Here is a 27,154-nt window from a genome sequence, read left to right on the forward strand (position 1 = left end):
GCAGCAGCGAGTGAGTTTGATACATTAAAAGAGCGAAGCTGCAAGGAAATAAACTAAGAGTGAAACGTAGCTACACCAATGGAGCAGAAAAGATGATTCACACAAAAATGTTGCAAAAGTCTCCGCTTTTCTCCACACAAACACTGCCACGGTCTGTGCTGCTCTCAGCAACCTCTTTTCCGTCAGACACAGCTCTCTCTCGGCCACGGACACTGATAGTGTGCCGGTGAGTAGGCCTATGCTCCGCAAATAATACAGGATCTACAGTTTATATAATATTAGCGTGTAATCTCAGGTACAGTAGCCTTTAGGTAAGCTTTAGTCCGCCAAAATGTCTGCCCAGCGCCACTAAAGATTGTAATTTATTCCCCAATATGCACACGAATTCGTGATCGCTTTAGTCTCATTTAAATCTCAAATGAAAACGGTAGCATGCATCGGCTTTGCCCTCTATTTCAGTAGCGAACGTCAAAGTACAAGATGGGTACATAGATGACATCTGTATAGTTCAATAATATAAAAACTGTTTACATAATGTAATGCAGAAGCAATACATGACGCTTTACCATCCATATAGAAAGTCAAATTTCACCCCTTGTTTATCTTATTTCGAGTTCTTAACACCTATGATTGTATTCAAATGAACATAATATGATGAGAAGAAACATAATATGATTTTAAAATAATGCAAAGTATTTTAATTTAAAATATATTGTGGATGTAATGTGGCATTAAATGAAAATGTATTAAAGAAATTAAGTACACAAAGTAAAATAAAAAGTACATAATTGTTATACACATCTTTTTACCATGTAGTACTGCGGTTAGTATAAAATCCAATCATATTATCAAACAGTATTAATCTCAACCTCATTGGGAGCTGAAACTTATGTAACTTATGAAAAAAGAGATAGCGATGAGAAAGAGAGAAAAATACAGTAAAGGTTGCATAAAGGGTGCATAGTTAGGGCCCCGACACATGGTTCGCCTTGAGCCCCCAAATCACTAAATCCGCCCCTGGGAAGGATACAATGTGACACTGAGGTTGCTTCGCTACGTGAACGGACACTCAACGGGAGAGACACAACGTGCTTGCACGCGAAATTAAGCCAACTTGGATGCTATAAACACATATGCACATAAGCATATGCAACCATTTTGGTCGCAGTGTAGTTCCCTGGCTGGATGATGAGTTTATGACGCGTGCATCATCTTCACGGTCACCCGACCCCCACCCCCAAATACAATGGTAGAGAAAGAAAATGAAAATGCTCAAGAGATTGCTATTGAAAATACTGAAAACTCAAATGATGTTGAAAACGGTGAGGATTATGGAATAAAGGATGATGAAACATTGTCTGAGTCATCTGAATTTTCTGAGGTTGATTTACAGAGTAGAGATGATACATACTCCGTGCAAGAGATTAATGATTTTTTGGATCTGACGTTTGGAAAGACAGTTGAAGTGAAGGATTTTTTCCCGGATATAGACAAATTCATATGGTCAGTGGTGTCAATGCAGAAAGTTGTTAGTTATGAGGCTTTATGTAAAAAGAAGAGGTTTAGGTTGAAGAAGATTCTTGCTAAATTGCGGAAAGAAAAAAGAGCTTTGGAAAAATAGTATGCTTAATACACAGGGTGATCTTTATACTTATTTCATGTATCTGTTCTTTCTTTATTTCTATCTCTCTATGGAATTTTTTAAATTTGGTTCCTTAAATATAAATGGGGGCAGAGATAGAAATAAATTAGCTATGATTTCAGAGTTTGTTAAACAAGTTGATATAGTTTTTTTGCAAGAAACGCATACAAGCAGTGATAATGAGACTCAGTGGGGCATGTGGTGGGAAGGGAAATATACTCTTAGCCATGGAACCAACTTAAGTGCTGGGGTAGCTATTCTTTTCTCCAAAACGTTAAATGTAAATATATTATCAGTAGAGGAAATTGTAAAAGGAAGAGCACTTTTAACTAAAATAGAGTTTGAAGGAACAATATTTGTTTTAATTAATGTATATGCTCCTAATAATGGACATGAGCGTGTGGTGTTTTTATGGATTTGAGATCAGCCATTCAAAATATTGATGATACTGTGTGCATGATAATTGGGGGTGATTGGAATTGCACAACCAATTTTACAGTTGATAGGAATGGAGAGGAACCACATAATCAGTCAAGCATGCAATTGTTTAAAATTATAAATGAGTTTGATCTAATGGACTTGTGGAGAAGTAGAAATATAGGAGTTAGACAACATACATGGGTAAAGATATTAAATAATCAAATAAGTGGTGCTCGGCTTGATAGATTTTACTTAGGGAAGATATGGAATAATAAGGTTATGAATGTTTCCACATTGCCTAGTGGCTTTTCTGATCACCATATGATTACTTTTGATTTTAATTAAAAAAAAAAGTGGTTAAACCTTCTTATTTTTGGCATTTTAATGTCAAATTGTTACATGATATGAGTTTTCGTGAAAAGTTAAATATTTTTTGGGATAAGTGGAGACTGAAGAAAGATACTTTTGAAAATCTTGGTCAATGGTGGGATGTAGGTAAAGCAAATATTAGAATTTTTTGCCAAGATTATACTTCACATGCTACAGCATTGATGAAAATAACAATTAAAGGTTTACAAAGAGACATTTTATTTTTGGAAAAGGACATTTTAAATATTAATGGATTTGTGAATGATGATGGGTTAAATAAGAAAAAAGAAGAACTTGGGTCTTTTTTACATGAGAAAGTTAAAGGAGCACTTATAAGATCAAGAATTTGCTCAATAAAAGATATGGATGCTCCTAGTGCATTTTTTTTTAATCTGGAAAAGAAAAGTTTTTTACAAAAACAGTTGTGCCATATAAGACGTCCTAATGGAACTATTACCTCTGACCCTATGGAAATGAGAAAAATGACAGTGGATTTTTATTTTAATTATATAGTGCGAAGGTTTGTGATCCTGGAAGTATTGCTGACTTGCTCTGTGATTTGCCTCAGTTGAGCGATGAACAAAAAAAAGTCACTGGATAATCAAATAACTTTGCAAGAGCTTACTGATGCAATGAGACAATTATCTCCTGGACGATCTCCAGGAGTGGATGGTATACCGGTGGAGTTTTATCAGACTTTTTGGGGATTACTTGGACAAGACTTAAATGAGCTGCTGATAGACTGTATCAAGAGGAAGACTTTACCTATAAGTTGTTGCAGAGCAGTTCTACCCTTAATCCCAAAAAAAGGAGACCTGGGACTTCTAAAGAACTGGAGACCCGTGTCATTATTATGCTTGGATTACAAAATTTTTTCGAAGGCGTTAGCAAATAGACTTAAAAACATCTACAAGTATTAGTTCACAGAGATCAGTCCTTTTGTATACCAGATAGATCAATTGTGGATAATTTATTTTTATTGCGTGATGTGATTGATTTTAATCAAAGGAACAGTTTAAATTTGGGGGTTCTTTCGCTTGATCAAGAGAAAGCTTTTGATCAAGTTGATCATAAATATCTTTTTACCGTATTGAAACAATTTGGGTTTGGTGATAATTTTATATCTTATATGAAATTGTTGTATTCTGATGCTTTTGTAATGGTTAAAGCTGGAGGCACCTATAAAGATGTCCAGGGGTATTCGACAAGGTTGTCCACTCTTTGGACAGTTAAGTAGTTTGGCAATTGAACCATTTTTGTGTAGATTAAGGAAAGAATTAACTGGAATTTCAATTCCAGATTTAGAGAGTACATTTAAAATATCCTTGTCTGCATATGCGGATGATGTCACCGTGTTTATAAAAGGTCAAAATGATGTGGAAGTTTTAACGGGAATCATTGAAAGATATGAAAATGCATCTTCAGCCAAAGTGAATTGGGAGAAAAGTGAGGGATACATCATTGGTAAATGGGAAGAAGTAGGACCTCCAAAACTACCATGTGGTTTACTTTGGGGTAGAGAGGGGATAAAAACATTAGGTATATTTTTAGGGAATGAGCAGTTTCAGATGAGAAATTGAGAGGGATTGTTGGAGAAAGTGACAGCCCAATTGTCTAAATGGAATTGGCTATTACCACAATTGTCGTACAGAGGTCGGGTTTTGGTCATTAACAACCTGGCGGCCTCTACAATGTGGCATAAAATGACTGTTTTGGAGCCCCCAGTGAAATTGGTTGGTAAAATACAAAGGACATTTGTGAATTTTTTTTGGAGTGGGGCACATTGGATCCATGCTGCAGCACTTTACTTACCTGTCCATAAAGGGGGACAAGGGCTGGTGAATATGAGAAGTCGGTTGATGTCTTACAGGACACAAGTAGCACAAAGACTTTTATATCACAAAGACTTGGCTTGGACTCATATTGCAAGTTTAATTTTGAAGAAAGCAGGAAGGCTTGGTTTGGACAAACATTTGTTTATAATGGACTTGGAAAAAGTGAGCCTATCAGAGATTACACCTTTTTATAAATCAATGCTCCAGTCTTGGAAGACGGTTTTTAAAGTGGATCGGAGTAGTGATGACACGGGACACTGGATTCTGGAAGAACCTTTATTTTTCAATCCTATGATCCAAACAAGGCTTTTGTCTTCAGTAAGTGTGTCTGCAGTTTTGAAGCGGCATGGGGTTGTTAAAATTAGACACCTCTTGGACGATGATGGGTGGAAGCCGGTGGAAATTCTAAAAGAAGTGACAGGATTGAAATCTGAACGTCTTGTATTAAAACTCACAGAGGAGATCTGGAATGTATTACCAAGTGGGCACAGAGAGTACATTGAGCGTGGTCGTTTGATGGACTTAAGAGATACAGAAGAAGATTTTCCAAAAATCAGAGTGTCACCAGTTATACTTGAGGAGAGAGTGAATGTGAATATGGAATCCATTTTGTCTTTTGATACACCTCAGCTGGACGTTTTTGAATCAGTGTCAAAGAAAGCAATGTACTATTCTTCAGTAAAAGTCACAAATCAAGTTTTTCTCAGGAGGATAAAAGCCTCAAAGTGGCCAGGTTTGTTGGGATCAGACTTACTCGTGAGGGACAGGTGGAGAGCCCTGTATAAGCCTCCCATAGAGAAGCATACTGCTGATCTACAGTGGAGGCTTATTCACGGGGGATAGCTACGGACAGACATGTGGCGCACTTGAATCCAGCTGTGGGTGGTGAATGTAGATTTTGCGGGGAACAAGAAGACTTAGAACATTTATTTTTGAAATGTGGAAGATTACAAGGTCTTTTTGAACTTCTTAAAGATTTGTTTATGGATTTTGATGAGGAATTCTCTGATAAAGTATTTATTGGGGGAGTTAAGTATAGGTATTCAAAGAGAAGAATGAAATGCTTATTAAATTATTTGTTGGGTACAGCAAAATTAGCAATATGGAAACGAGGAAAAATAAAGGGAAACAACTTGGGATAGAGCTTAGATCGGGCCCAACAAACCAAGCCCGACCCTACCCGAGCCCGTGCACATTGTGTCCGAGCCCAGCCCGGCCCGACACGTTCACTGTAATTATAAAGCCCGAGCCCGATTTAAACCCGACCATTTTTAATATGTCGTTATAACCAGGGCCGGCGCCAGATTTTTTAACGCAGGAGCTGCTGATTATTTAGGCTACAGGGGAGCACCTGCTGCACAGTTATATATATATATATATATATATATATATATATATATATATATATATATATATATAAATACTATTAATAAGTGAGCAAAAACTGGTCACTCAGTATTAAATATTAAATAATTTTAATGATCATAATTAAAGTTTTAATTGTATTACATTTAACAAGCACAACATTCAGCATTCAATCAAATATTCTTAAAGATTAATTATTATTAATAATGTTATTTCAACATAATATGTGTGTGGGCAACAAGCAAGATGTGCATTTGTAAATTCGGTGACAGCGTGTGTTGCGAGTTTCAAATAGTGTAATAACGCAGCGCGCCGGCGCTCATGTCATTATTATATTGTCTGCTATATTGCTTTTTATGTATTTAATCCAGGCAATTGGTTGATAAAAAATGTATTAAAATTATGATACAATTAATACTAAACGAAATTTACTTTAAAGAAAAACTTTCTTCAAAACTTAAAACTAAATGTGCTTATTTAATGGCTTAAACACGTAGGCTATACTGCCCTCCAAAGGCAGAGTGCAGTATCTACGCAAACACTGAAACTGAGAAAAATGGCTTTAAAGTTTTTACACTAGCCAGCCAAACATGTTGTGGGTAGATTAGTGGTAATGCATTCATGTAATGCCTTGTTAGGAAGAAATTTTTATAGAAAAAAAAACATGACCACCGATGTGACCCTTGACTCCCAAAATGCAGATACTGCACTCTGCCTTTGGATGACCTTTAACAACTAAAACACTATTGCAATAGCAGAGTGCAGTATCTACGAACTAAATGTGTTCACTCAACATTTTCTCATGCTTCTTAATACATGTTGATTGTTTTTAATAACTGTAATACTTTCATTGATGTTTGCATGTTGTGAATTCTAAAAATGCTCCTTTTACCACAAAGAGTATTTTACTCATTTTATTAATTTTTATTTATTAATTTACATTATACGAGGTTTGCTTTAAAAACAGTAGTTAAAAATTAACACAAGTTAAAAATAGAAGAACATGTTTGTCCCAAAGACATTATTGTAACTAACAGTATGCACATTTTAGTTAATTTTCATGTTGTCTCAAAGTAGCACAGTTATGTAAACTTAGATATTCTTAAGATTATAGCTTAAGAAGTACTAAACAAAATGTTTTAATATTAAGTAGCCTACAAAATTAGTTAGTGGAAAAAGAGCACTTATTATGGAAGTGTACTTTTTCACCTAGAGTGCTTTCTGCCGGCCCCGGCTGCGCTCGTCAGGTTGACTGGGCGCCGTTAACTTTGCCTAACAATATAACTTTACCAGACTCTTATCAAACAAAGGAGTAACCCCTGTCAATACAATTGGATTAGCTGCCTAAAAAGTGGAGAGATGGTCGAATCAACAAACACCAATGTGACTGAATCGGATTATATCATTAATGTCGGAGGATATTGCCTTCAATGGACGAGCACAGGTAGGTCAAAACTTGCTAGCAGCTGGCTAGTTAACTACTTATAAAGCTGTAATTTGCCTATGTATGAGTTATTATCTTGATATCTTCCTTACTCGTATTTGTTTATTTGCGTTTTAACGCGAGTTCAACCACCATTTGGACGCGGCATTGTGCCATGGTTGGTTTGTTGTTGTGTGTTACGATCGGGAAAAAACGCAGTATCTGCGGTGTCAAAGCCAGGGAAACAAAGCCAGAACGCAGTAACGTCACTTACTGCGGTTTGCCTTGGTATTAGCATGGATTTTGTAGTTACTGCAATTTTGACACCCTCATTTCTCTGAAACGGGACAAAATTTAACTAGGAGACTTTGTCATAAGACAGAACAGATGTCATAAAGCTCGTTTCAAGCCTTAACTCAATTTTGACCAAGCGTGTAGTTACTGCGCTTTCGCTTTGGACGGCAGTATACTACAAGCTCTCTTTTTGTACAAATTGCAGAACATTAATTTAATTCTGAATTTTGCAAATGTTGAAATACATTTTTCTGTGCATAGTAAAACATATCTATAACATTTATCAAGTTTATAATTGTGCGTGCATTTATTATTATCTTGATGAATAATACGACAAGAAAGAAGCATGTAAACTGCGTTGTTTGTTTATTAAGAAACAACTGAATGGATCCTAAATGGATTGAAATTTCGAATAAAGAAACATAAAAAATAAAATAAACCGTGCACAATGATGAACACAGAAAATAATGGCCTAAGATTATAGGCCTACTACTTTAATAAAATTAAACAATGTTTTAGAACATATACTATTTTATAATATAATTTTAAACATTATAAATATTTTTAAAGCCTATTAGAAAACGTAGGCATATAGTGCAAAAACGCTGCTCCATTCTGGTAGCCTCCTGCCTGTGTATGAGCCTGTAGATTAAGAGAAATTGATTAGGCCAAGTAAGGCTGCCTGCATTTATGTAATAATTATATAATGTCATATTCATCACAAAGCTATAGCTACTTACATGGTTCTACATGTTGTCATGCAAGAACAAGATTGCGTCGACAGTCCTCTGCTCTATCGTTCGGCCAGCTGCGCTGAACACCCGTTCGCTGCTGCTGCTGCTTGCTGGAATGCAGAGGACGGATAGTTTTGGGTACACCAATCCGTTCACTTTCCACCATTTCAGTAGATCCCGGTCGTCATCCATGGCATGCTTTTGTGAGTTGTACATAGCCACTTCATCCTCATCTGGTTCGTTATCATCGTCTTGGTTCTCCCACTCAGCAAATTTGGAGTCTCTCCTGGGCCTGGCTACTGGTGGCGTGAAGCCAGTACTGCTCGTTGCACCGTGAGCCACCGCAGCATCTTCCGCGCAGTTACACTTAAGCGAATAATGCAGCACGCACAGCAGGTGTGATGCGTTACGTGTTCGAGACTCCGAGTGAACGAGATGCTGCGCATGACACGTGACGTGCCCGACCCGACCCGAGGATGTGTCTGGAAATTTCGGCCCGACCCGGCCCGCGGGTTCGGGCTCGGGCAGAGAATCTAAGCTCTAACTTGGGACTATTGAGGTGGAAATGATGTTTAGAAAACTAGTGGGTGGAAGAATCAAAATTGAATTTGCTTACTATAAACTTGTGAATAATGAAATGCTGTTTTATGATATATGGTGTTTTAAAGATATTTTATGTGTGTTGTTTGAGGGTCAGTTGACATTGAATATCTAATTATTTTATTATTATTTTTTTATTGTGATTATGTATGATACATAAATGAAGAGGTATAAGAAGTTGGTTAATCCTCTCTTTCTCTCTCTCTCTCTCTCTCTCTCTCTCTTTCAACAAAACACGGGTCATCCAGTCGAGTTCAGAAAATACGGAAATTCGTAAAGTGATTTTTTTTTCCTGGGCGGGTCGCAATTTACCTGGGCGCACCGCCAAAGTGTATGGGAAACACTGCTAGCATATTATTACTTTATAAAAAAAACCTGTGGCACAACAGTGCACATCATGTTGCAGAATTGTTTTGCTGTGTTTAAAGAGCAACTATCATCCGATTCACAGTTTTAAATTTCCTTTGGTGTGTATTAGTTCATGTTAACGATATGCAAAAGGTACAAACCACAAAGTAAACGATGACACAAGTTATCGTCTCCAGCGTAAATCTCTTTTCTTGGACTACAACAAACACACGGATTTTAGGCAAAAGTTAACTTCCTGGGATTGGTGATGTAGAGATGACCGACATTCTCATAATTCATCTCGCTTGGACTCACAGCCCTTAAATTAACTCCTGTTAGCATTGCATTGTGAGCGAATCTTTCAAACATGGTAAGGAGCGTCACATTTCCGGCTGACGGCAGAGGTATTCAGGCCAATCACAATGTACAGATTAGCTGGCCAATCAGAGTTTTGTACAAAATCACTGCAAAAAAAGTGCGAAGAAAATCTGAACTACAAAATTGTACAGTATCTGGAAAATAATGTGTTTTTAACCATAAATCACACCAACAAATTGTATTATACCAAATACACAAATTAACATTGTTTTTTAGCAATGTAATAGGTGCACTTTAAGTCAAATTACTATTTAATTTAGTGTCTATATCGGCAAAAATGTATATCATTCATGCACAAATAAATTGTATTACTTTCTGAAACCCCTGTGGCACAACAGTGCACATCATGTTGCAGTATGTTTCGCTGTAGTTTAAGACCATGCCTCGACGACATATTGTAAAAAAGGAAACCAGAGTAAAAATAAGCATTAGGTTAAACTATAATTTTGTATTGGTCTTTAGATCTAACAACTTCTTTGATGATTATTAGCTTTGCTGTAAATATTGAAACTAAAATATAACATTTAATAATCCTGCAATAAACACAAGGAAAATACTTTTGTAAAAAACGTGTTTCTTTGCTATGTTAAGTAAATGTAACATTTCCAGCATTTTTTTTTTACTTTTCTCGCGACTACAAGTGACATCACTGCCAGGAAGCGCATGTGTCTGAGAGTGCAAGTGCAACTTGCAGACAGACCCTTCTCGATTCATCACTGTATTTGGTGCATAAACATACTGCAGAAACGCACAGAAATGAGCACAAATGGACAGCTGTATTTGAGGCTTGTAATTGTTTCACCTGTAATTGTAATCCTGATTAGTTTTTTTATTAATTGTGCAGCCTTTCCCGATACCTCATCTAATACTGCATTCAAATACTGCTGCTAAACTGTGTGTGTGTTTTTGCAGGACATGCTCTTCACACCAGTCCCTGTTGAACTGAAGGGATATTTTGAGGTTTTCTTTGAGGAAAATCCTCCCTTCACGCTCTCACTGGCAGACACTCATACAGGTCACACTGTGTGGAGTGCCGTCATCAGAGACGGTACCTAGCCATCTTTATTCACCTCAAACAATATTTACATTAATAAATGTTATATCATAAGATAAACCCAGACCCTGAAGAAGATCAGGGCTTTATATATTGAGAGATGACTGACTGATTGTGAACAGGCACTTGCAACATAAATATTAACAGTGAAATAATAATTTAAGAAGAAATAATTGATAAGAGATTATTTGGGTAGTGGTAAAAATGTAAGATAACCAGGTCAGCGATAATCTCAAAAATCGCATCTCAATCTTTTACAGGAGACTGTGTACACAATCTGGAATCTGAAAACCAACAGAAACCAACACGAGGTGCGTACAGTATCTGTCCTGAATGTCGAGAGCTCGATTTGGATGTTAATGAATGATGAATTATTTCTTTACAGGCAAAAAGAGGCGGAGCAGCGCGTCAGAGGAGGACAACAAGCCCAATAAGAGATCTCGATACATCGATGAATCAGGTAAAATCATACTGATAAACACACACACACACACACACACATCATTTGTGAATGTTCAGACTGAATTTCTGTTGTGTCCTCAGACTGCAAGAAACCATCGGCCGAAGCTCCCGACCTCACAGACCAGCAGCTCATGCAGGTGGCAAAACGAATGGGAAAAGAGTGGAAGATTGTGGCCATCTCTTATCTGGGTCTCAGTAAACAGGATCTAGAAGAGATCGAGTCGGCCAAAGACGAGGACGTCATCATGTTAAAATTCAACATGCTGGAGCGCTGGAGGCGACGGCAGCCCAAAGGAAAAGCGGGAATTCAGGAACTCTATGAATGTTTGAAAGACAACGATGATGTGCCGAATGAGGTCATTGCTGTATTGACCGGTGAGTGATGTCAAGTTGATTCAAACATGCTGTTTTTTATTTATTTAGTGAGACTAACTTTGAAAGTATCCACCGAAAAGCAGAAAACTAATGTTGTGTTTGTTTTGTCTTTTCGCAGAAATGCTTCAAAATCATTCGACTAAATGAACTTGTCAGTCATGAGATGAGATGAGCCACGTTTGTCCAATCAAATGGAGTCACACCAGTATCAACCACTAAAATACCCAGAGGATTCGACCAATCAGCAGTGGTTGTCATTTTAAACAACCACAGTTTCAGTTGAACGTTGAAAGTGAAATGTGTTTTCATCAGTCACATTGATTCGATTCAATTCAACTTTATTTTTATAGTTTACACTCCTGCAGGACATGGATGATGATATTATAATCTGGTGCTGACATCTCTACAGCATCTGTACAGTTTAGTTTTTATTGAAACATTTGAGTTCATTTGTTGCTGTACATTTTTGGAGACCTGTTTTAAAGTTTTGCTGAATTATGAGCCATGATACAGTGCAGACCGTGTCTGTCTGTGGGTTTGATCTCAAATCTCAACACCAGTCTTAACATCTCTTGACACTGAAAGAAGCTGATGAGATCTTACTGTCTCATGATGTCATCATGTCACACAGCTCTGCGCAGACTGATCGGTGTATGACATCACAGTAGAGGAAGAGCCGGAGATCATACAGAGCAGTTCTCACTGTGAAGTTTCATACATAATCTCATCGTGTATTTCACAATGCTAATGATGTTAATTTCTCAGGTGAATCTTTCAATAGTGAGAAAATCATGTTGACTCTTTTGTAAAATGATAAATCATTTTGAAATAAAATAAATAGTTTATTTTAAGATTTCATAGCAAATTTTAAGTAGGACCATATTTTGACTCATTAAAGTTTCACACACAAAAAATGATTTTTATAAATAGTTAATAAATAGTGTATTTCATACTTGCAAATAAATACTTAGATAAATAGATTAAATAATTAACATCATATATAAATATTCCAACTTAATAGCCTCATAACATGTAGCTTATATATTCTTTGCTGGTGTTTCTGTCATCTTTAGTTTGATGTGTTAAATCCTCTACAGTCATGTGATGCGATTGGTGTGTGTCAGTGGTAGAGAGTGACATCACTTCCTGTGGTCTCCAGAGGCGATGTAGCTCAGAGCTCTGTTGATAGTGATGGCCCGAACGTGGAAGCCCTTCAGTTTTTTGCACAGGGACACACGGTCACCAAAGGGCAAGTCAACCCAGACGGTCCCCTTTACACAACACACAAATGTGCATCAGAAATTAGTTTCACTAGAAGATTTTGAGGTTTTGTTTCAATGTGATGTTTAATGATATGAAACTCACCTTGGGCAGCGTTCTCTCAGCGGATACATGAGGATAGCTTTGTTGCAAACACTTCAAAATCAAACATAATAATATAATATGGTGTTAGTACCCAAAAGTCATGACTTTCACATCAATGAGAGAAAACAAAATTCATTTTCTGTTATTTTTTCAACATGCACATCAAACAAAACTGGGCTTTTTGCAAGAGAAACACATTTAAAGAAATGTATGAGGTTATCTAGGAGTTATCTATACAGACCATTTGCTTTTAATGATGCAAATAGAGTAGAAAGAGTATTGCTATGTGAACTTAAAATGTAGTTTCTTACAGTCACAAGGTCTTTTGAAGTGTTCACAACAGGATTCAAATCCTTCTCGGCCTGCTTGACATTCTTCATATAAGAGTTCAGTAAGTCATTATAATAACACAGATCATCTCGGATGTTCCTCAGACACTCAGTCTATAACAAATAAAAATACAATACAAACATCACACCAAAGTTAAAGAGAGAGACGGTGCTGAAATACACACAACACAACTAAAAAGAAGCAACCTTAACAGCAGTAAAGTTTTGATCTCACCTCACTAAATGTCGAGTTTCTTTGGTTGACACATGAAACTTTCTGAAATTAAAACAACATTTACTTCTTTATTATCAACTTTAAAAGGAACTGAAACTACTGTGAAAGACTCTGCAACGGATGATATTTGCAGTGCAGATTTTCAATTATTAGAATAGATATGCTGTGTTGTGTATGGGATACGATATAGGCCGTGATCTAGAGTATATATCAGATGTGAAATAGGCCGCCCACCACCTAGTGTGTGTATATGCGATACAATATAGGCCACGATCAATCACTTGTTTGTTGTACAATATAGTCTGTCAACTAGGGCGTATATGCGATACGGTATATGTTGTGATCTAACGTTTGTATGCAATATGATATAGGCCATGGTCTAGACTGTATATGCAATACAATATAGGCCTAGATCTGGATTTTACATGCAATACGATATAGGCCTTGATCTAGAGTTTATATGCGATATGTTATAGTCTGAGATCTGGAGTATATTCAATGCTAAATAGGCTGCGATCTAGAGCGTATATATGCATTACGATATAGGCTGCGATTTAGCATTCATATGTGGTACGATACATACTATGGTCGAACATTTATATGTGGTACGATATAGACCATGGCCTTGAGCTTGTATACAATACGGTATGGGTCGTGATCTGGAGTATATATGGGGTACGATATAGGCCATGGTCTAGAGTATATATGGGGTACGATATAGGCCGTGGTCTAGAGTATATATGGGGTACGATATAGGCCGTGGTCTAGAGTATATATGGGATGCGATATAGGCCGTGATCTAGAGTATATATGGGATGCAATATAGGCTGAGATCTAGAATATATTGCATTTATAACAATAGGGCAGTGGTCAGGGGTCCTCAGACTTTTTCGGCTCCCCCATGTGTACGGTGAATTGTTTGTAGCCTCACCAAACTTAAAATGAATTAAATAAAACATATTAAATGAGATAACGTAGTGCTGTTGGTAATTAGCCTTATTATTATTATTATTGTTATTCACAGAATTTATGATAAATAAATGTATTTTATTAAATGTCATAAAATTTGGCCCCCTGCCACATTCTCCCCCACTTAGAGAACCATTAAGCTAGGGTATGAGATATAATCTAGATTTCCATATGGACACTACCCAGTTCAACAGAGTACTCTCTCTTATTACATAAAAAGTAAACATCAGTGAGACTCACAGGAGATGTGTTGGGCTGACAAACAACTCCTGTCTGAGTGAATTCATTCATTTGTATTGCCAGTTCAGTACAGTTAAACCCAGCAAACAAATTCTCATTATCCTTCGGTCCCTGTTCAGAACAAAAAGAATATGAACATTAATCAATCTGCAGAAATAAATCACCAACAACCATTATAAGAATTATTTAATAATGATCATTCAGAAAAATTATTAATCAAATTGTTAAGACATTTCAAGGTATTTACATGTGCATTTAATAATAATAAAGTTAAGATATGGTAATCAAACCTTGTCCATGACATGTGAGAGGTTGGTGAGCAGTGATCGAGCGAGTTTTGAGCAGTCAGTGCACTTGTGTATGTTTGATGGTACTGGAGTTCCAGTCACAAGAGCCACAACTACACTAAACACAATCACTGAGAGAGAGAGAGAGAGAATTAACAGTTATAATAGTAAACAGTGCTTGAAAAGTGAACCATTTATAACAATCTTCACTGACAAATTTCACCAGTCAGTGAAAGCTTTTCTACATCTCTTCACACTCTCTCTAATCACATCATAAAACCATTTATACATTAAGGAAAACTTTATTTATTTATTTGATAAGTAGCCAAAGTTGCTCTGTAACCATACACCACATTGTGAGTACATTAAGATAAAATCAATGTGTTTCTGAATCAAAAATCTAGAACAACATACCTGTCAAAAGTAATAAATGAAATAAATAATATAATACACTCTTTTATAAAAAAAAAAAATATATATATATATTTTTAATGAATTATATTATGGCTAAGGATTGGTTTATATATATATATATAAACCAATCCTTAGCCATAATATAACTCATTCAGTTGTGAAGTTTATTTGACCCTTTTAACTGATAATAACATAACTATAATTATAACTCTTCTGCTTGTAACCCAGAATATACAAATATATATCATTGAAATATAATCTCATGAAATGCAATGAGTCAAACAGAAGTTTACGTCTTTTTGCCGTTTTGTTTATCATACAGTGACTTGTATTTTTACCTTACTAGAAACAGTTTTATCAACAATTTACTGTAAAAGCACATTGAACATATCAAATCGTCAACATGTTTATAAGATATATGGCGTTTTTACTATATGTCAGGGTCATTACCAATTACCAGGTTTTTACTGTTGCAGTTTTATATTATTTTTCAGTGAAATTATTTTTTTTACAGTATATAATCTGAAGGTTGACTCAGAAACATCACAGCAACAGATAGTTCACATTTTAACTGTGTGTGTTAATCATTAAATAAAATAATAAAATCTATAATATCTATAATAAAGCTTTTATAGTATAGATGTCAATACTCACAGTATTTCATGATGAATCTTGATGACAGTCTTGAGTGTGTGAATGTTTTAGTAAAAGAGACTTCAATCATCAGCTTTTTATACACATTCATGGGGAATCCCTTATTCTGAGTCACTCAAACACGCACACAAACACACACCTATTTTTTATTCCACCTGCTTATAATAATATAATAATAATAATAATAATAATAGTATGTACAGTATTAAAATAAAGGAACCCTAACCCTATCTTGATTTTGTGAAATTAAAGTGATGTCTTGGGGAGAGTCTTATATTCTCACACACAACATATTTGATATTTTTAACATCAAGCATTTATGTTTCATTTCAGTATTTTATATTTGTTGCAATAATGTAAAAATACCACATAATTTGTCTTTAATGGAATAATACATAAATCATCTTCATCTGTAGGAGTTCATAAATTTCCAACATAAAAATGATTCATTTACAAAACAACAAATCATTTAGGCTACCATAAACTATCAAGAGACTTTGTTTTTAAAATGACTTCAATTAAATGCTTGATCATAAAAATAAATGTTATGAGATAAAAATACAGCCGGAAAATGTGAATGTAAGTGAAGCACAGGGGAACTACTGATTGTGTTAAACGTGGTTTTGATTTATGACAGCACCTTGTAAGGTATTAATTTAGGATTTTGGGAAATTACCGTATTTAGGTACTCCTAAAATAAAGAAAATCTTAAAATCCACTTTTGACAACAAAACTGAACCAAGCCAGAGCCTCTATGAAACAAAGTTTTATTTGTATTTTATACAGATCTGTACATAACCATTTCTCCCTCAAATAAAGAATCTGAATACAATACGAATGATAACGATATGAACACACTTATTTAAATGACGTGTCAGAGGACCAACATTCAGGAAATGTTGAGTACCGAGTGAAGTGTTACCAAAAAAGCTACAAGTCAACTACAAGGCAGGCAAGATTCCTCTTTAGCACCTTCAAATCAAACATTTCAGCTGAAAATCATCAAAGAGGCATTTCTTTGTTTTTATAAATACTGTCCAACTCAAACGTTTCATTCACTGCTCGTTCATCGAATATTCTTTTCATTTTTTTTGTATCATTTTAATTGTAATGAAATTTCTCACTAGGTTTATACAATTTAGTGGCGAACGTAAAAGATTCAAGCAAATCTATGACAAAGCAAAGGCCAATCACTGCACATGGAAGTGAACGACAGAATGTGGGAAGCTCTCAGGATGCATCACTGATCTCACATCAGATCTCCAGTGAAGGTGATCTCAGTGATCTCCTAAAGGTCCCGGACAGTCACTTTGCTTTTATTTAATGTGTGTGAGGATGTGACCAATCATCAGCTGTTATAAAGCACAGAAACAAAGGAAAAGTGTCTGAGGATGTCAAGTGTGGACTTCATTTAGAGGGCATCTTCTCCAGCATGTGTTTCTGCTGACTCTGAGCATGCCTGTGGACACACACACACACACACACACACACACACACACACACACACACACACACATTAATTGTCAATGGGCTCTGGTGGATTTAATCCAAAAACCCAGTATATGACAAACTATCAATACTTTAAAATAATGATAATGATCTGAGTGAGCTGCTCACCTGGTCAGGTCCTCAATGTCCACCAGCATGGCATCCTGTTCCATCTGAAGCTCATCTCGTATTAGCAGCAACTGGACCAGCTCCTCATTTAGACCTGCAATCAATCAATCAATCAATCAATCAATCAATCAATCAATCAATCAATCAACCAACCAACCAACCAATCAACCAATCAACCAACCAACCAACTAACCAATTAATCAACAAATTAATCAGTGTATCAAATCAGGTATTCAATCAACCAACCAAATAATTGAGTAAATCAACCAATTATGTAACAGATAGATGTTTGTGATGATGTTATTTGTGTATAGCCCTATTCGGACGGGATTAGTTTTACAGGGGGACCTCTGAGAAAATCGTGCTTCTCAGAGGTCCTCTGTGTTTTTAATCCCGTCCGAATCGGCCATGTCTGTGTTTTTCTCTGACGACCTCCGTAAAAATTCCAGAGCAATTTACCTACTGTTTTTCTCAGGTCCTCTGAGAAATTTAATCCTGTCCGGATGCAAATGTCTGTGTTTGCCCGCAATATCTTTTGAAAACGCAGTTCATTTCGTGTTTTGGCCAACGTGATCTGCCGTAGGTTTTACTAATGCGCGTATATTGTATTTCCTGAGTCCCATTCATTCAGATATTAATGTTTTTTCGCATTCGGCAAAATAAAGTAATTAAATCAAGACGAGCTGAATATCATACACTGTTAAGACTAAACACTGTAATATCATTAACGTTATAAGAAACTCCGTTCAAAGTTGTTCAACTCCGGAATGGTAATGTTAATTAATAAAGATATTAAATTGTATTAATCATTATTTCTTCATTTCTTTGTGTTTATTATAAGCAGACAGTTATATAAAACGCTAACGTTACTTTAGTAGGATTTGTATATTTTATTTTGATTTGTTAAATTATGTTCTGTCATAATTTTACATTTAAAGCAAAATATTTTACATTACAAACACGCGTATCCAGAACACGTGCTACTGCAACGCCCAAATGCATGAAACAGACACTCCCATCTCTGGAATAGCCTGCATCATTTTAATCCCGTCCGAATCGTTACATAAAATCACAGACGTCCTGGGGGACATGTTGAAACTCAAACGTCGTTTGGAAAACGAATCCCGTCCGAATATGCTTATGTGTGTGTTTGTGCGTTACCCTCGATCTGTGAGTGAAGGTCATTAACGATGACCTGCAGTTGGCCGAGTGTCATGTCTCTGAGGTCGGTGGGTTTTAAACTCCTCTTCATCAGACATTCACTAATATGTGGCATATGAGGAAGCTGTTAATAAATAAACACAGCACATATAAAGACATGAAATATAACTAAACCTTTACTACAATCACCTGGTTATTATTAAAAAATACACAGCAACAGAGAGATCTCTCATATCACTCTTTATATTCTGACCAATAACACAAAAACACAGATACTCCACACATGAAGAAAGTATTTAAACACAAAGCAGTCAGAATGTAAAAAAAACAACAACCGTATAATAATGAGTTCATTTCTAACTTTTTTTTTTTAATATTCAGTACCATATTTAATTGAGTTTGATTCAGTATTGTGTTTTTTGTGTGATTGTGTTTGATTTCAGTGGGATTCTCCCACCTGCAGTAATGAATATAAAAGCAATTATGACCAGGTCACTTCAGAGAATCTACATTATACATTTTACTATCAAACACACAGAATAAATGTCCATCATCATCATCAGGTAATTTACCCATCTGAAGTTTCCCATGAGCACACACTGTTCACACAACACACTGCACTTTCACTTTCAAATAAGTCTGATTTATGACCCCTATTCTTATTATAACCCATGCGCCCTCCCTTACAGTCGTAATGAAACTAAAACTATCATGTCAAACTTTTATATATACTGTATATAAAAATATTGAATTGAAATGATTTAATCCAGCCAGGTGGAACTGGATGGCAGACACAACCTCACTTTATTCTGAGACTCATCAGCGTTTATATACACAGTTCATACAAACAATAAAAACATAACACAAAACTGACATGCTTACATTTTTTGCTGTTTTTATGCAGCTGTTTGCCAGTAACTTACTGTAGATTTATATTGATGTTATTTAATGTTTGTTTAAAGTTAAATTAACATTAAACATTAACAAGTCTTTATCTTTACAGAATAAAACTAAAATAACAGCCTCATGCAAAGCATTATGGGAATCAAAATCTAAAAGAAAAAACAGTAAAAGATTGATGAGGATTTCTGGTTCCCAGAATGCTTTGCAATTTTTTAGTTTATTTCTGCAAAGACACAGACTTGTTAATGTTCATTTAACTTTAAACAAACTTTTGGCATTAAATAACATCAATTTAAATCTACAGCAAGTTACTGCGAAACAGCTACCAGTAATACTGTAATTTATACACACATTTTTAACCGTGCAGATTTGCTTCCGAATCCAGACAAAGTCTTGAAGTTAATGAGTATCTTTCAAAACTGTTAATTGTATTTTACTGTGAGAAGATGACAAATTGATGCTCAGTTCTTGTTTTTTTCTGACACAAGCAGATAAAATTATTGAATTCATAACAAAGACTTCAGGTGTGTGCTGTTAAACTCATGAACTCTACAGTAACACCTGTTGAGTAGCATCACTGCTTGATTTTAATCTTAACAAATGTATTGGATCAAATTCTCACACTTATTTTTTACTTCAATCACTGATTTCATTCTTTGACATGATCTTACTCAGTCAATATTAAAGATATCAAGATTATATTATTTGCACAACATTCTTTACATCATGTAGGATAATTAATCAGAAATCAATGACATTAGTTGGGTTTTCACAGGCAGGGTCAGATCTGTTTTAGTGTGTGGGTCTTTTTAAGAAAGCTTAAGAAACCCGCATCGAGATCTTTCTAAGGAATTTCTAATAACCAAATTTCAGTTTTGTTCTTAGTAGCCAAACATTCGCTCGATCCTGTTCAAAAATACGCAGAGAGTCGATGAGAGAATCACAAAGAATCAAAATGAATCAACATGAATCATGAAGCCTGAGAGTCAATGCAGAAGTGAGACATCTCGGGATTGAATTCATGACATCAGCAGTAATTTAAGAGGAGGGACGGTTTCACTCCAAATGTGACGTGTGATGACACTTAATGAACTTTCAGAAGTGGCTCACCACACTTACCAGAAAGAAAGAGAGAGAGACAAAGAGAGAGAGAGAGACAAAGAGAGAGAGGCTTTATGAAGGAAGTGCATGTGTCTGAACAGTTTCAGTTGATTGTCCCTCAAACACAGAGGCGTACCGTTTCACCGCCGTACAACGCAACAATACGTCACCAAATAATTCATGTCATGTAAGAGATTGCGGTCACATCGTGATTAGTATTTTGGTTTATGTCGTATTTGTAACCTGAGCCACATCCTGCATGGGCCTCATTTATAAAATATGCTCTGTAGCCACCATCCTAAATTTGATCTCACGATCATTTCTTAAAAATGACGATGTGTGATTCATACACCAAACGTATGCACAGGAAATGCGCGTACCCCTTTCTTTCAGATGTGAAATCTATAAAACACAAATGATATAGAACTTGCGCGCAGCTAAATAGTTTCAATCTTCGCATTTAAACAATTCCTTATTATTTCATTGAGATATAAAAGAGCGCCTGCAAAAATGTCTTATATTTCCAAAAACCTGCAGCAATCGGCCAAGCAAAATTGCTCAGACCCTGACGTGGCCCTATAAGCACTTTTCCACCTCAAAGACAGTTTTTTTATAAGTGTGAACGTTGCTTTTTATAAATGAGGCCCTAGATGTGTGTGTGTGTGTCATAAATAATATTCCAACCAACATCTCTGTAAACTGCGTGAACCCTGTGATTTTCACAATGACGCGTGAAAGCCAAAGACGTACCAGATCTGCCACAGGAGATTTCTTACGGTTCTGTTTCTCCACCTCCACCTGCATCTTTGCCATGGGTTTGGCCATTGCTAACGCCAGCCTGGCCTCCGCCTGAAGCTTCTTCTGTCGACTCAGAAAGTCTGAATCGTCCAGCGACTCTGAATCATCTTCGGTGGTGTCTCTGTCTGAATATGATGAACTCTGTTTGCTCTGAAAACACAATCATCAATACCAGCACATTAATTAATTAACACTATTTCACTGACATCCCAAACTTTGCCTTGTTTGAGCCTAGACATCTGGGCTGTGTTTGGACAGCGTCTTTTAAACCCAAAATTGTTAGGTGGGATGGCACTGTAGATGAAACGTCACATTTCTGATTCAGAAAGTCTTAGAAAATGAATGATATCACTAAACGTGTATACATCATGTGTGTGCGTTCAAATATTCATCAGGGTGAAAGCTGATCCGTGTATAGTGTGTATTGGGGCATTTGTCTCTGATCTGTGACTAAAGCCATAATATTACTGTAACCGATCATACAATGACTGATGGGAAAACCAGCGCTCCCAAACCACATCCCAGATTCAGGGACATTCTGGACGGGACTGTTTTAAGCCATCGGTTGAATCACAATCCTAACAAAAACTGATTACAACAACTCATGTTTATCTATAATGTAAACAACAATATGTTTCATGTTTTAAACAATATACTAACATGTAAATATATTTCTGTAGTAATGCACATTGGGAAAGGGCTACACAAACACAATTCATGTGAAAATGAGTTAATGATAGCATTTCTTTTCTTATAATTATTAAACAAATATAGATATTTGTGTTTAGTGCGTGTAAAGGTTATGGCTTTATCTGTAAAGGAGAAGAGTTTTTAAACATTAACACTAAATACTGGCAGCATTACTTAAGTATTACTGTATGAGTTTGTGTTTTTCCCCTTTACAGCACAAGAATGACACATCTTTATTGTACCAGGGTAAATCACATATTTTGTAATACGCTTCTATACTTGTGTTTCTGTGCAGAGGAACTTAAAGACACAAAAAAATAAATCCACGGCTGAATCCCGAGAAACAAAGATCAGACACAATCCTATAAAAATATCTCTTCTGTCATGATATCAACATACAGTAAACACAACGCTCTCATTTACAGAACGCCACTGTGTGTTGTCTATCATCACTGCGTATAGTGGAAATCTTTATGTTTTACAAATGTTTACAATGGGATTTCTGTAAGAATACAGTAAAGTACAGGTTAGTGTTATGTTTTAAACAGAAGTAAATACACATAAATGTGTGTGTGTGTCTGTCTGTGTGTTGATACCATTGGTGAGAGTGGTGTATCCAGACTCGTCTCCGTCCTGCTATCATCAGCATCGCTGTCTTTATCACTGCCGCTGTCATTCACAAAGCAGATCTGTAGATTCATGCCACTCTGAAGCCTAGAAGACCAGAAGACAATCATTTAGCATACAAGTTTCCAAACTCCTGTTTATTACATGTGTGCAAGATTAAAGTTATTACATGTGTGCAGGATCAAAGTCCAACTAAAACATATCATTACATATTTATCATCATTGGTCCTTAAACAATGGTTTTCCAGCACTGTTTATATCTCTACATATTTCACATGTAAATTCTCATCACTGTTTTACTAAATGACTTCAAAATGTCATGTGTGTTATATAATACATATACATAATTTACATAAACTAAAACTAATAAATAACAATTAAATATTTTTCATATTAATTATGCACCAAACAGACATAAACTCTTGACTAATGAAAGTCATTATATTTCATTGTCATTCATATAGTCATTGTATTTCATTTTTCATTTATTATAAGTATTACAGTTTTTTTACAGACGCTAGGACACATTTCTCAATACTTAGGTCTCTTTTGCAAACTCTTCAAACAGTTATCCTAACCAACTTTCAGCTTAGCAAAGCGGTTCATTTCACATTCAAAATGCACTACAACTACCAAAACACTTTATTCAGGTCTCAAATCAACTCTTTCTTCCAAAACATTAGCAAAAGTTGACAGCCGACAAACACACTTTGTCACCCACAAACAATGACCTAAAAAACACTAACATGTAGCAACAATGTTTTCTTGTGTAAAACAAGGACACATCTCTGTTTATAATTCACTGCAATATATGTTACTGGAATGAATCAGACATGATGCAGAATTCTTCAATATTTGATTTGGCACTGAGTAATTCCAAAATACAAGAATGTGTATACACACCATCCACTGATACAGATACAATAGTAATGCTAATCTGCTCGGTCTTCTCCATTTAGCCAATTGTTTTTATAGCATTTAATTTTAAGATTTAAAATAAATCTCAAAAAAATTATTGTAGAACTGTAGCAAATTTCTGTCTTATTCAGTTTGGTATTGTCTTATTGTTTTGAACATATGTTTAACAGTTTTGAAAACAGTATGCATGTGCAAATTGGCATGTATGTACAAATAGTTTGGGCAGTTATTGTGTGTGAGTGAGAAAAGAATTCATGAAAATTAAGAGATGTAGTTATTGAATGCATTTTGTGCCAAAGCAATGATAATTGATCCTCAGTTTAGCCCCCATAGACTTCTGTTGTGCTCACTGTGTGAGGAGTTTTGCAAAAGTGACCTAAGTATTGAGAAATGTGTCCTAGCATCTGTAAAAACTGTATTAGGTTATAAATATTTTAAATTAAATACACTCAGCTCCATAAATATAATACTTTTTTAGCTGTTAATATAGGTGTTTACCAAGATTTATTCCAGTTACTGTTATGAAATGAATATTGGCTTAAACTCTCAGCTTTATTCAGAGGGTATTCACATCCAGATTGGCTGAATTACAGCTGTTTAATATGTACACACTATAAAAAGTGCCCAGGACACTGGGTTGTAGTTTAACATATGCTGGGTTGTTTAAACCTACAATGCTGGGTTGTATAAATCCATTGTTGGGTCAGTAATAAACACTTTGGGGCGGTTTCCCAGACAGGACTTAAGCCTAGTCCCAGACTAAATTAAATGTTGGTGTTGTCTTGATCGAAGACAGCTTGTTCTGACATATCTTAAAATATATCAGTGCGAGTGTTGTGTCTCGAGGAATACACCAGTAATGTTTGTTTATAAAATATGTTTTTAAAAATTACTTAAATATCTTAACTTAACTACACCTAGTCCTGGCTTAAGATAATCCCTGTCTGGGAAATCGCCCCAATATGGGTTAATTTAACCCAACGACTGGGCTCGACTCTTTCTGACCCAACGCTGGGCTGAAAATAACCCAGTGCTTTTTAGAGTGTAGTTCCCCCTTTTTAAAGAGGCCAGTAGTAATGGGACAGTTGACTCAAAAATGTTTTATGGACAGGCATTGTCTATTTTTATCCAGTTGTTATTGGGGTCTTAGCGTAAAAGATGCCTTTTACATGTTTAAGTGCAATAATTGGGTCCCTAGTGCTTCTATCAACCTAGAAAATGTTCAAAAGATCAACCCAGTAACTTAGTTTTGGTTAACCATTCTCTGCAAACATGTGAAAAAATCGTGGTTTAGATTTCCCCTCTTTTGTGACATAGAAAGCATCTTATTTTAACAATACCGCCCTGCACTATTCAACCACTGCACTGTCATTTAGTGCAGTGAGAAAGAGAGAGAAAAAATTATTGACAGCACAATTAAGTTTTAATTTTGAACAAACCCCCATGATATCAGTGTTTGCATTTCATCAACTCATTTGCATTTTAATGGACACACCCAAAAACACATTTTTGCTCACACCTACAAGTGGCATTTTTAAAATGTTATAATAAATTATCTATATGATATTTTGAGCTAAAACTTCACATCCACACTCCGGGGACACCAAAGATTTATTTCCTCATAAATGAAGGATGCAAAAGCTCTGGAGTTGACTTTAAGTGTGGTATGTACATGAAAGCTGTGGCTATATGAACCCACATCATGTGATTCAGGGAGATCTCCAAAGTGATGCAGACCATATTTAGGTTTTAAAAAACACAACAAATCCATCAGTCAGATAGGACAATTTGGTACATTCTGAGAGAAAAAAACGCACTGTTGAGCTCAGCAACAAAACAAAAAAATCCTGGAAGTCCATATAAATAACAACGGTGGATGATCGCATATCCCCTTAATGATAAAGACAAATCCCTTTACAATGTCCAGACAAATGTGCCTCTGTTTCAATATTTATGGAGCTGACACTGTTATTTTAACATTGCATCTATGGAAAATATTACTCTATGTACTGTTAGATATTAATAAAGATAAAAAAGTATGACACCAACATATTGGTTATATTTCTGACCATAGAGGGAAGTTTGACGTCTGTAAATACTGTAAGAGAAGTGAAATACATGCACTGATGTTTATTATGCACACAGACTGCAGACTTGTTTTTCTGACAAAGTTTTTAACAATATGACTGAAGTAAATGTGTTTATACAGTACTGTAATGTAAAAGACCTTGTGTTTTTTATTATTCTGGTATGAAGAAGTAATCTACTGTAGACAAGATAATCAAACCATTGATAAAGCATTAACATTTAATCAGAGTCAATTTTCTTATGGCTGTGAACAGAATCAAATGAAAATGAGATTGGGAAATATATTTATTTTACTTTGTGTTTCTGTACTACATCAATGCTTAAACATTTGTAGAAATAAAATCTTTAATGATCTGTTTAGGAAATTAGTATTAAAAGTTTTGAATAAAAGTGATCATAACAATAGTAAGCCATGAGACCACACATCTCACACTAACAGTAAGCTTTCCTGCTATTTTAATCTATTTATTATCCACTGTCATGAGGCTTTTATATCAATCTGCACAGCAGTACAGCAACAAAACAAAACAAAGCAAAGCATGTCCACAAGAGTGATGTTTATCATTTACAGTAAGAGAACAACATGATGTTATTGTGTTAACATGAGACATAAAAGATCAAATGTGATGTCATCTTAATCATGTGAAGAAAAAAGTGAGAGCTTATGACTCAACACAACACTTTAAGACACACACACAGAGAGAGAGAGAGAAGTGCTTCTGTTTTGGGAAGAGTTGATGTGTCGGGATGTGAGGAGTGTAGGGGAAAACCTTCATGTTCATAGAGAGTTAAAAAACGTGATGTGGTTTCTGTGTCTCTATCTGCGACCATGGAAATTCATCTCAGTCTCACTCTCAGTGGCTGTCGGTGAATGATGTCAATCTGAAATCCTAAAACTTAGACTCTTATGTCCAGCAAGTATTTATTTACTTTCACTGTCATGCAAAAAACTCATTCTTTTTATTGTGACTGTGACTTGCTTTTGACTTTGTTTATGATATCATTAAATGGGACATTTCGCAAGACTTTTTTAAGATGTCAAATAAATATTTGGTGTCCCCAGAGTGTTGAAGTTTTATTTCAAAGTACCAGATAATTTATTATAACATGTTAAAATTGCCACTTTGTAGGTGGGGGCAAAAATGTGCAGTTTTTGGGTGTGTTCTTTAAAATGCAAATGAGCTGATGAAAGGCAAACACTGATCGCCATAATGGTGGATTGTTGAAATTGAAACTCAATTGTGCTGTCAATTATTTTTTTCTTTCTCTGCACTAAATGAAGGTGCCGTGTTTGGATAGTGCAGATAAAGTATCATCCTCTTCTGACATCACAAGGGGAGCCACATTTCAACTGCATATTTTTTCACATCTTTGCAGAGAATGGTTTACCAAAACGAAGTAACTGGGTTGATCTTTTTTCACATTTTCACTTACACTTAAACATGAAACAAGTCAGATT

The 27,154-nt window shown here is 35.6% G+C and overlaps 3 protein-coding genes across 5 annotated transcripts in view; 1 reads left to right on the plus strand and 2 right to left on the minus strand.

Annotated features, from left to right (window-relative positions):
- Positions 1–11,816, plus strand: part of LOC129438802 (NACHT, LRR and PYD domains-containing protein 1a) — a 35,721-nt gene extending 23,905 nt beyond the window's left edge. The window contains exons 11-15 of the mRNA XM_073863328.1: positions 10,321–10,456; positions 10,723–10,773; positions 10,848–10,922; positions 11,006–11,299; positions 11,418–11,816. Coding sequence (XP_073719429.1) covers positions 10,321–10,456; positions 10,723–10,773; positions 10,848–10,922; positions 11,006–11,299; positions 11,418–11,446 — 585 coding nt within the window. The 3' untranslated portion in view covers positions 11,447–11,816. The remainder of the gene's footprint in view (positions 1–10,320; positions 10,457–10,722; positions 10,774–10,847; positions 10,923–11,005; positions 11,300–11,417) is intronic.
- Positions 11,817–11,971: 155 nt separating this feature from the next.
- Positions 11,972–16,411, minus strand: il12a (interleukin 12a). The gene is made up of 7 exons (XM_055195769.2): positions 15,793–16,411; positions 14,728–14,855; positions 14,438–14,548; positions 13,229–13,270; positions 12,976–13,107; positions 12,665–12,715; positions 11,972–12,570 (listed from the first exon to the last, which is right to left on the minus strand). The coding sequence occupies exons 1-7, from the start codon at positions 15,881–15,883 to the stop codon at positions 12,439–12,441; spliced, it is 687 nt and encodes a 228-aa protein (XP_055051744.2). The 5' UTR covers positions 15,884–16,411; the 3' UTR covers positions 11,972–12,438.
- A 131-nt stretch (positions 16,412–16,542) lies between these two features.
- Positions 16,543–27,154, minus strand: part of schip1 (schwannomin interacting protein 1) — a 43,107-nt gene continuing 32,495 nt past the window's right edge. For all 3 annotated transcript variants that reach the window (XM_055195765.2, XM_055195766.2, XM_055195767.2), the window contains exons 3-7: positions 22,659–22,776; positions 21,325–21,522; positions 18,571–18,694; positions 17,410–17,503; positions 16,543–17,251 (exon numbers count right to left, since the gene is read on the minus strand). In XM_055195765.2, the coding sequence (XP_055051740.2) occupies positions 17,200–17,251; positions 17,410–17,503; positions 18,571–18,694; positions 21,325–21,522; positions 22,659–22,776 (586 nt within the window). In that variant the 3' untranslated portion in view covers positions 16,543–17,199. The remainder of the gene's footprint in view (positions 17,252–17,409; positions 17,504–18,570; positions 18,695–21,324; positions 21,523–22,658; positions 22,777–27,154) is intronic.

Source organism: Misgurnus anguillicaudatus, chromosome 24 (genome assembly GCF_027580225.2).
Source record: "Misgurnus anguillicaudatus chromosome 24, ASM2758022v2, whole genome shotgun sequence".
Lineage (NCBI taxonomy): Eukaryota > Metazoa > Chordata > Actinopteri > Cypriniformes > Cobitidae > Misgurnus > Misgurnus anguillicaudatus.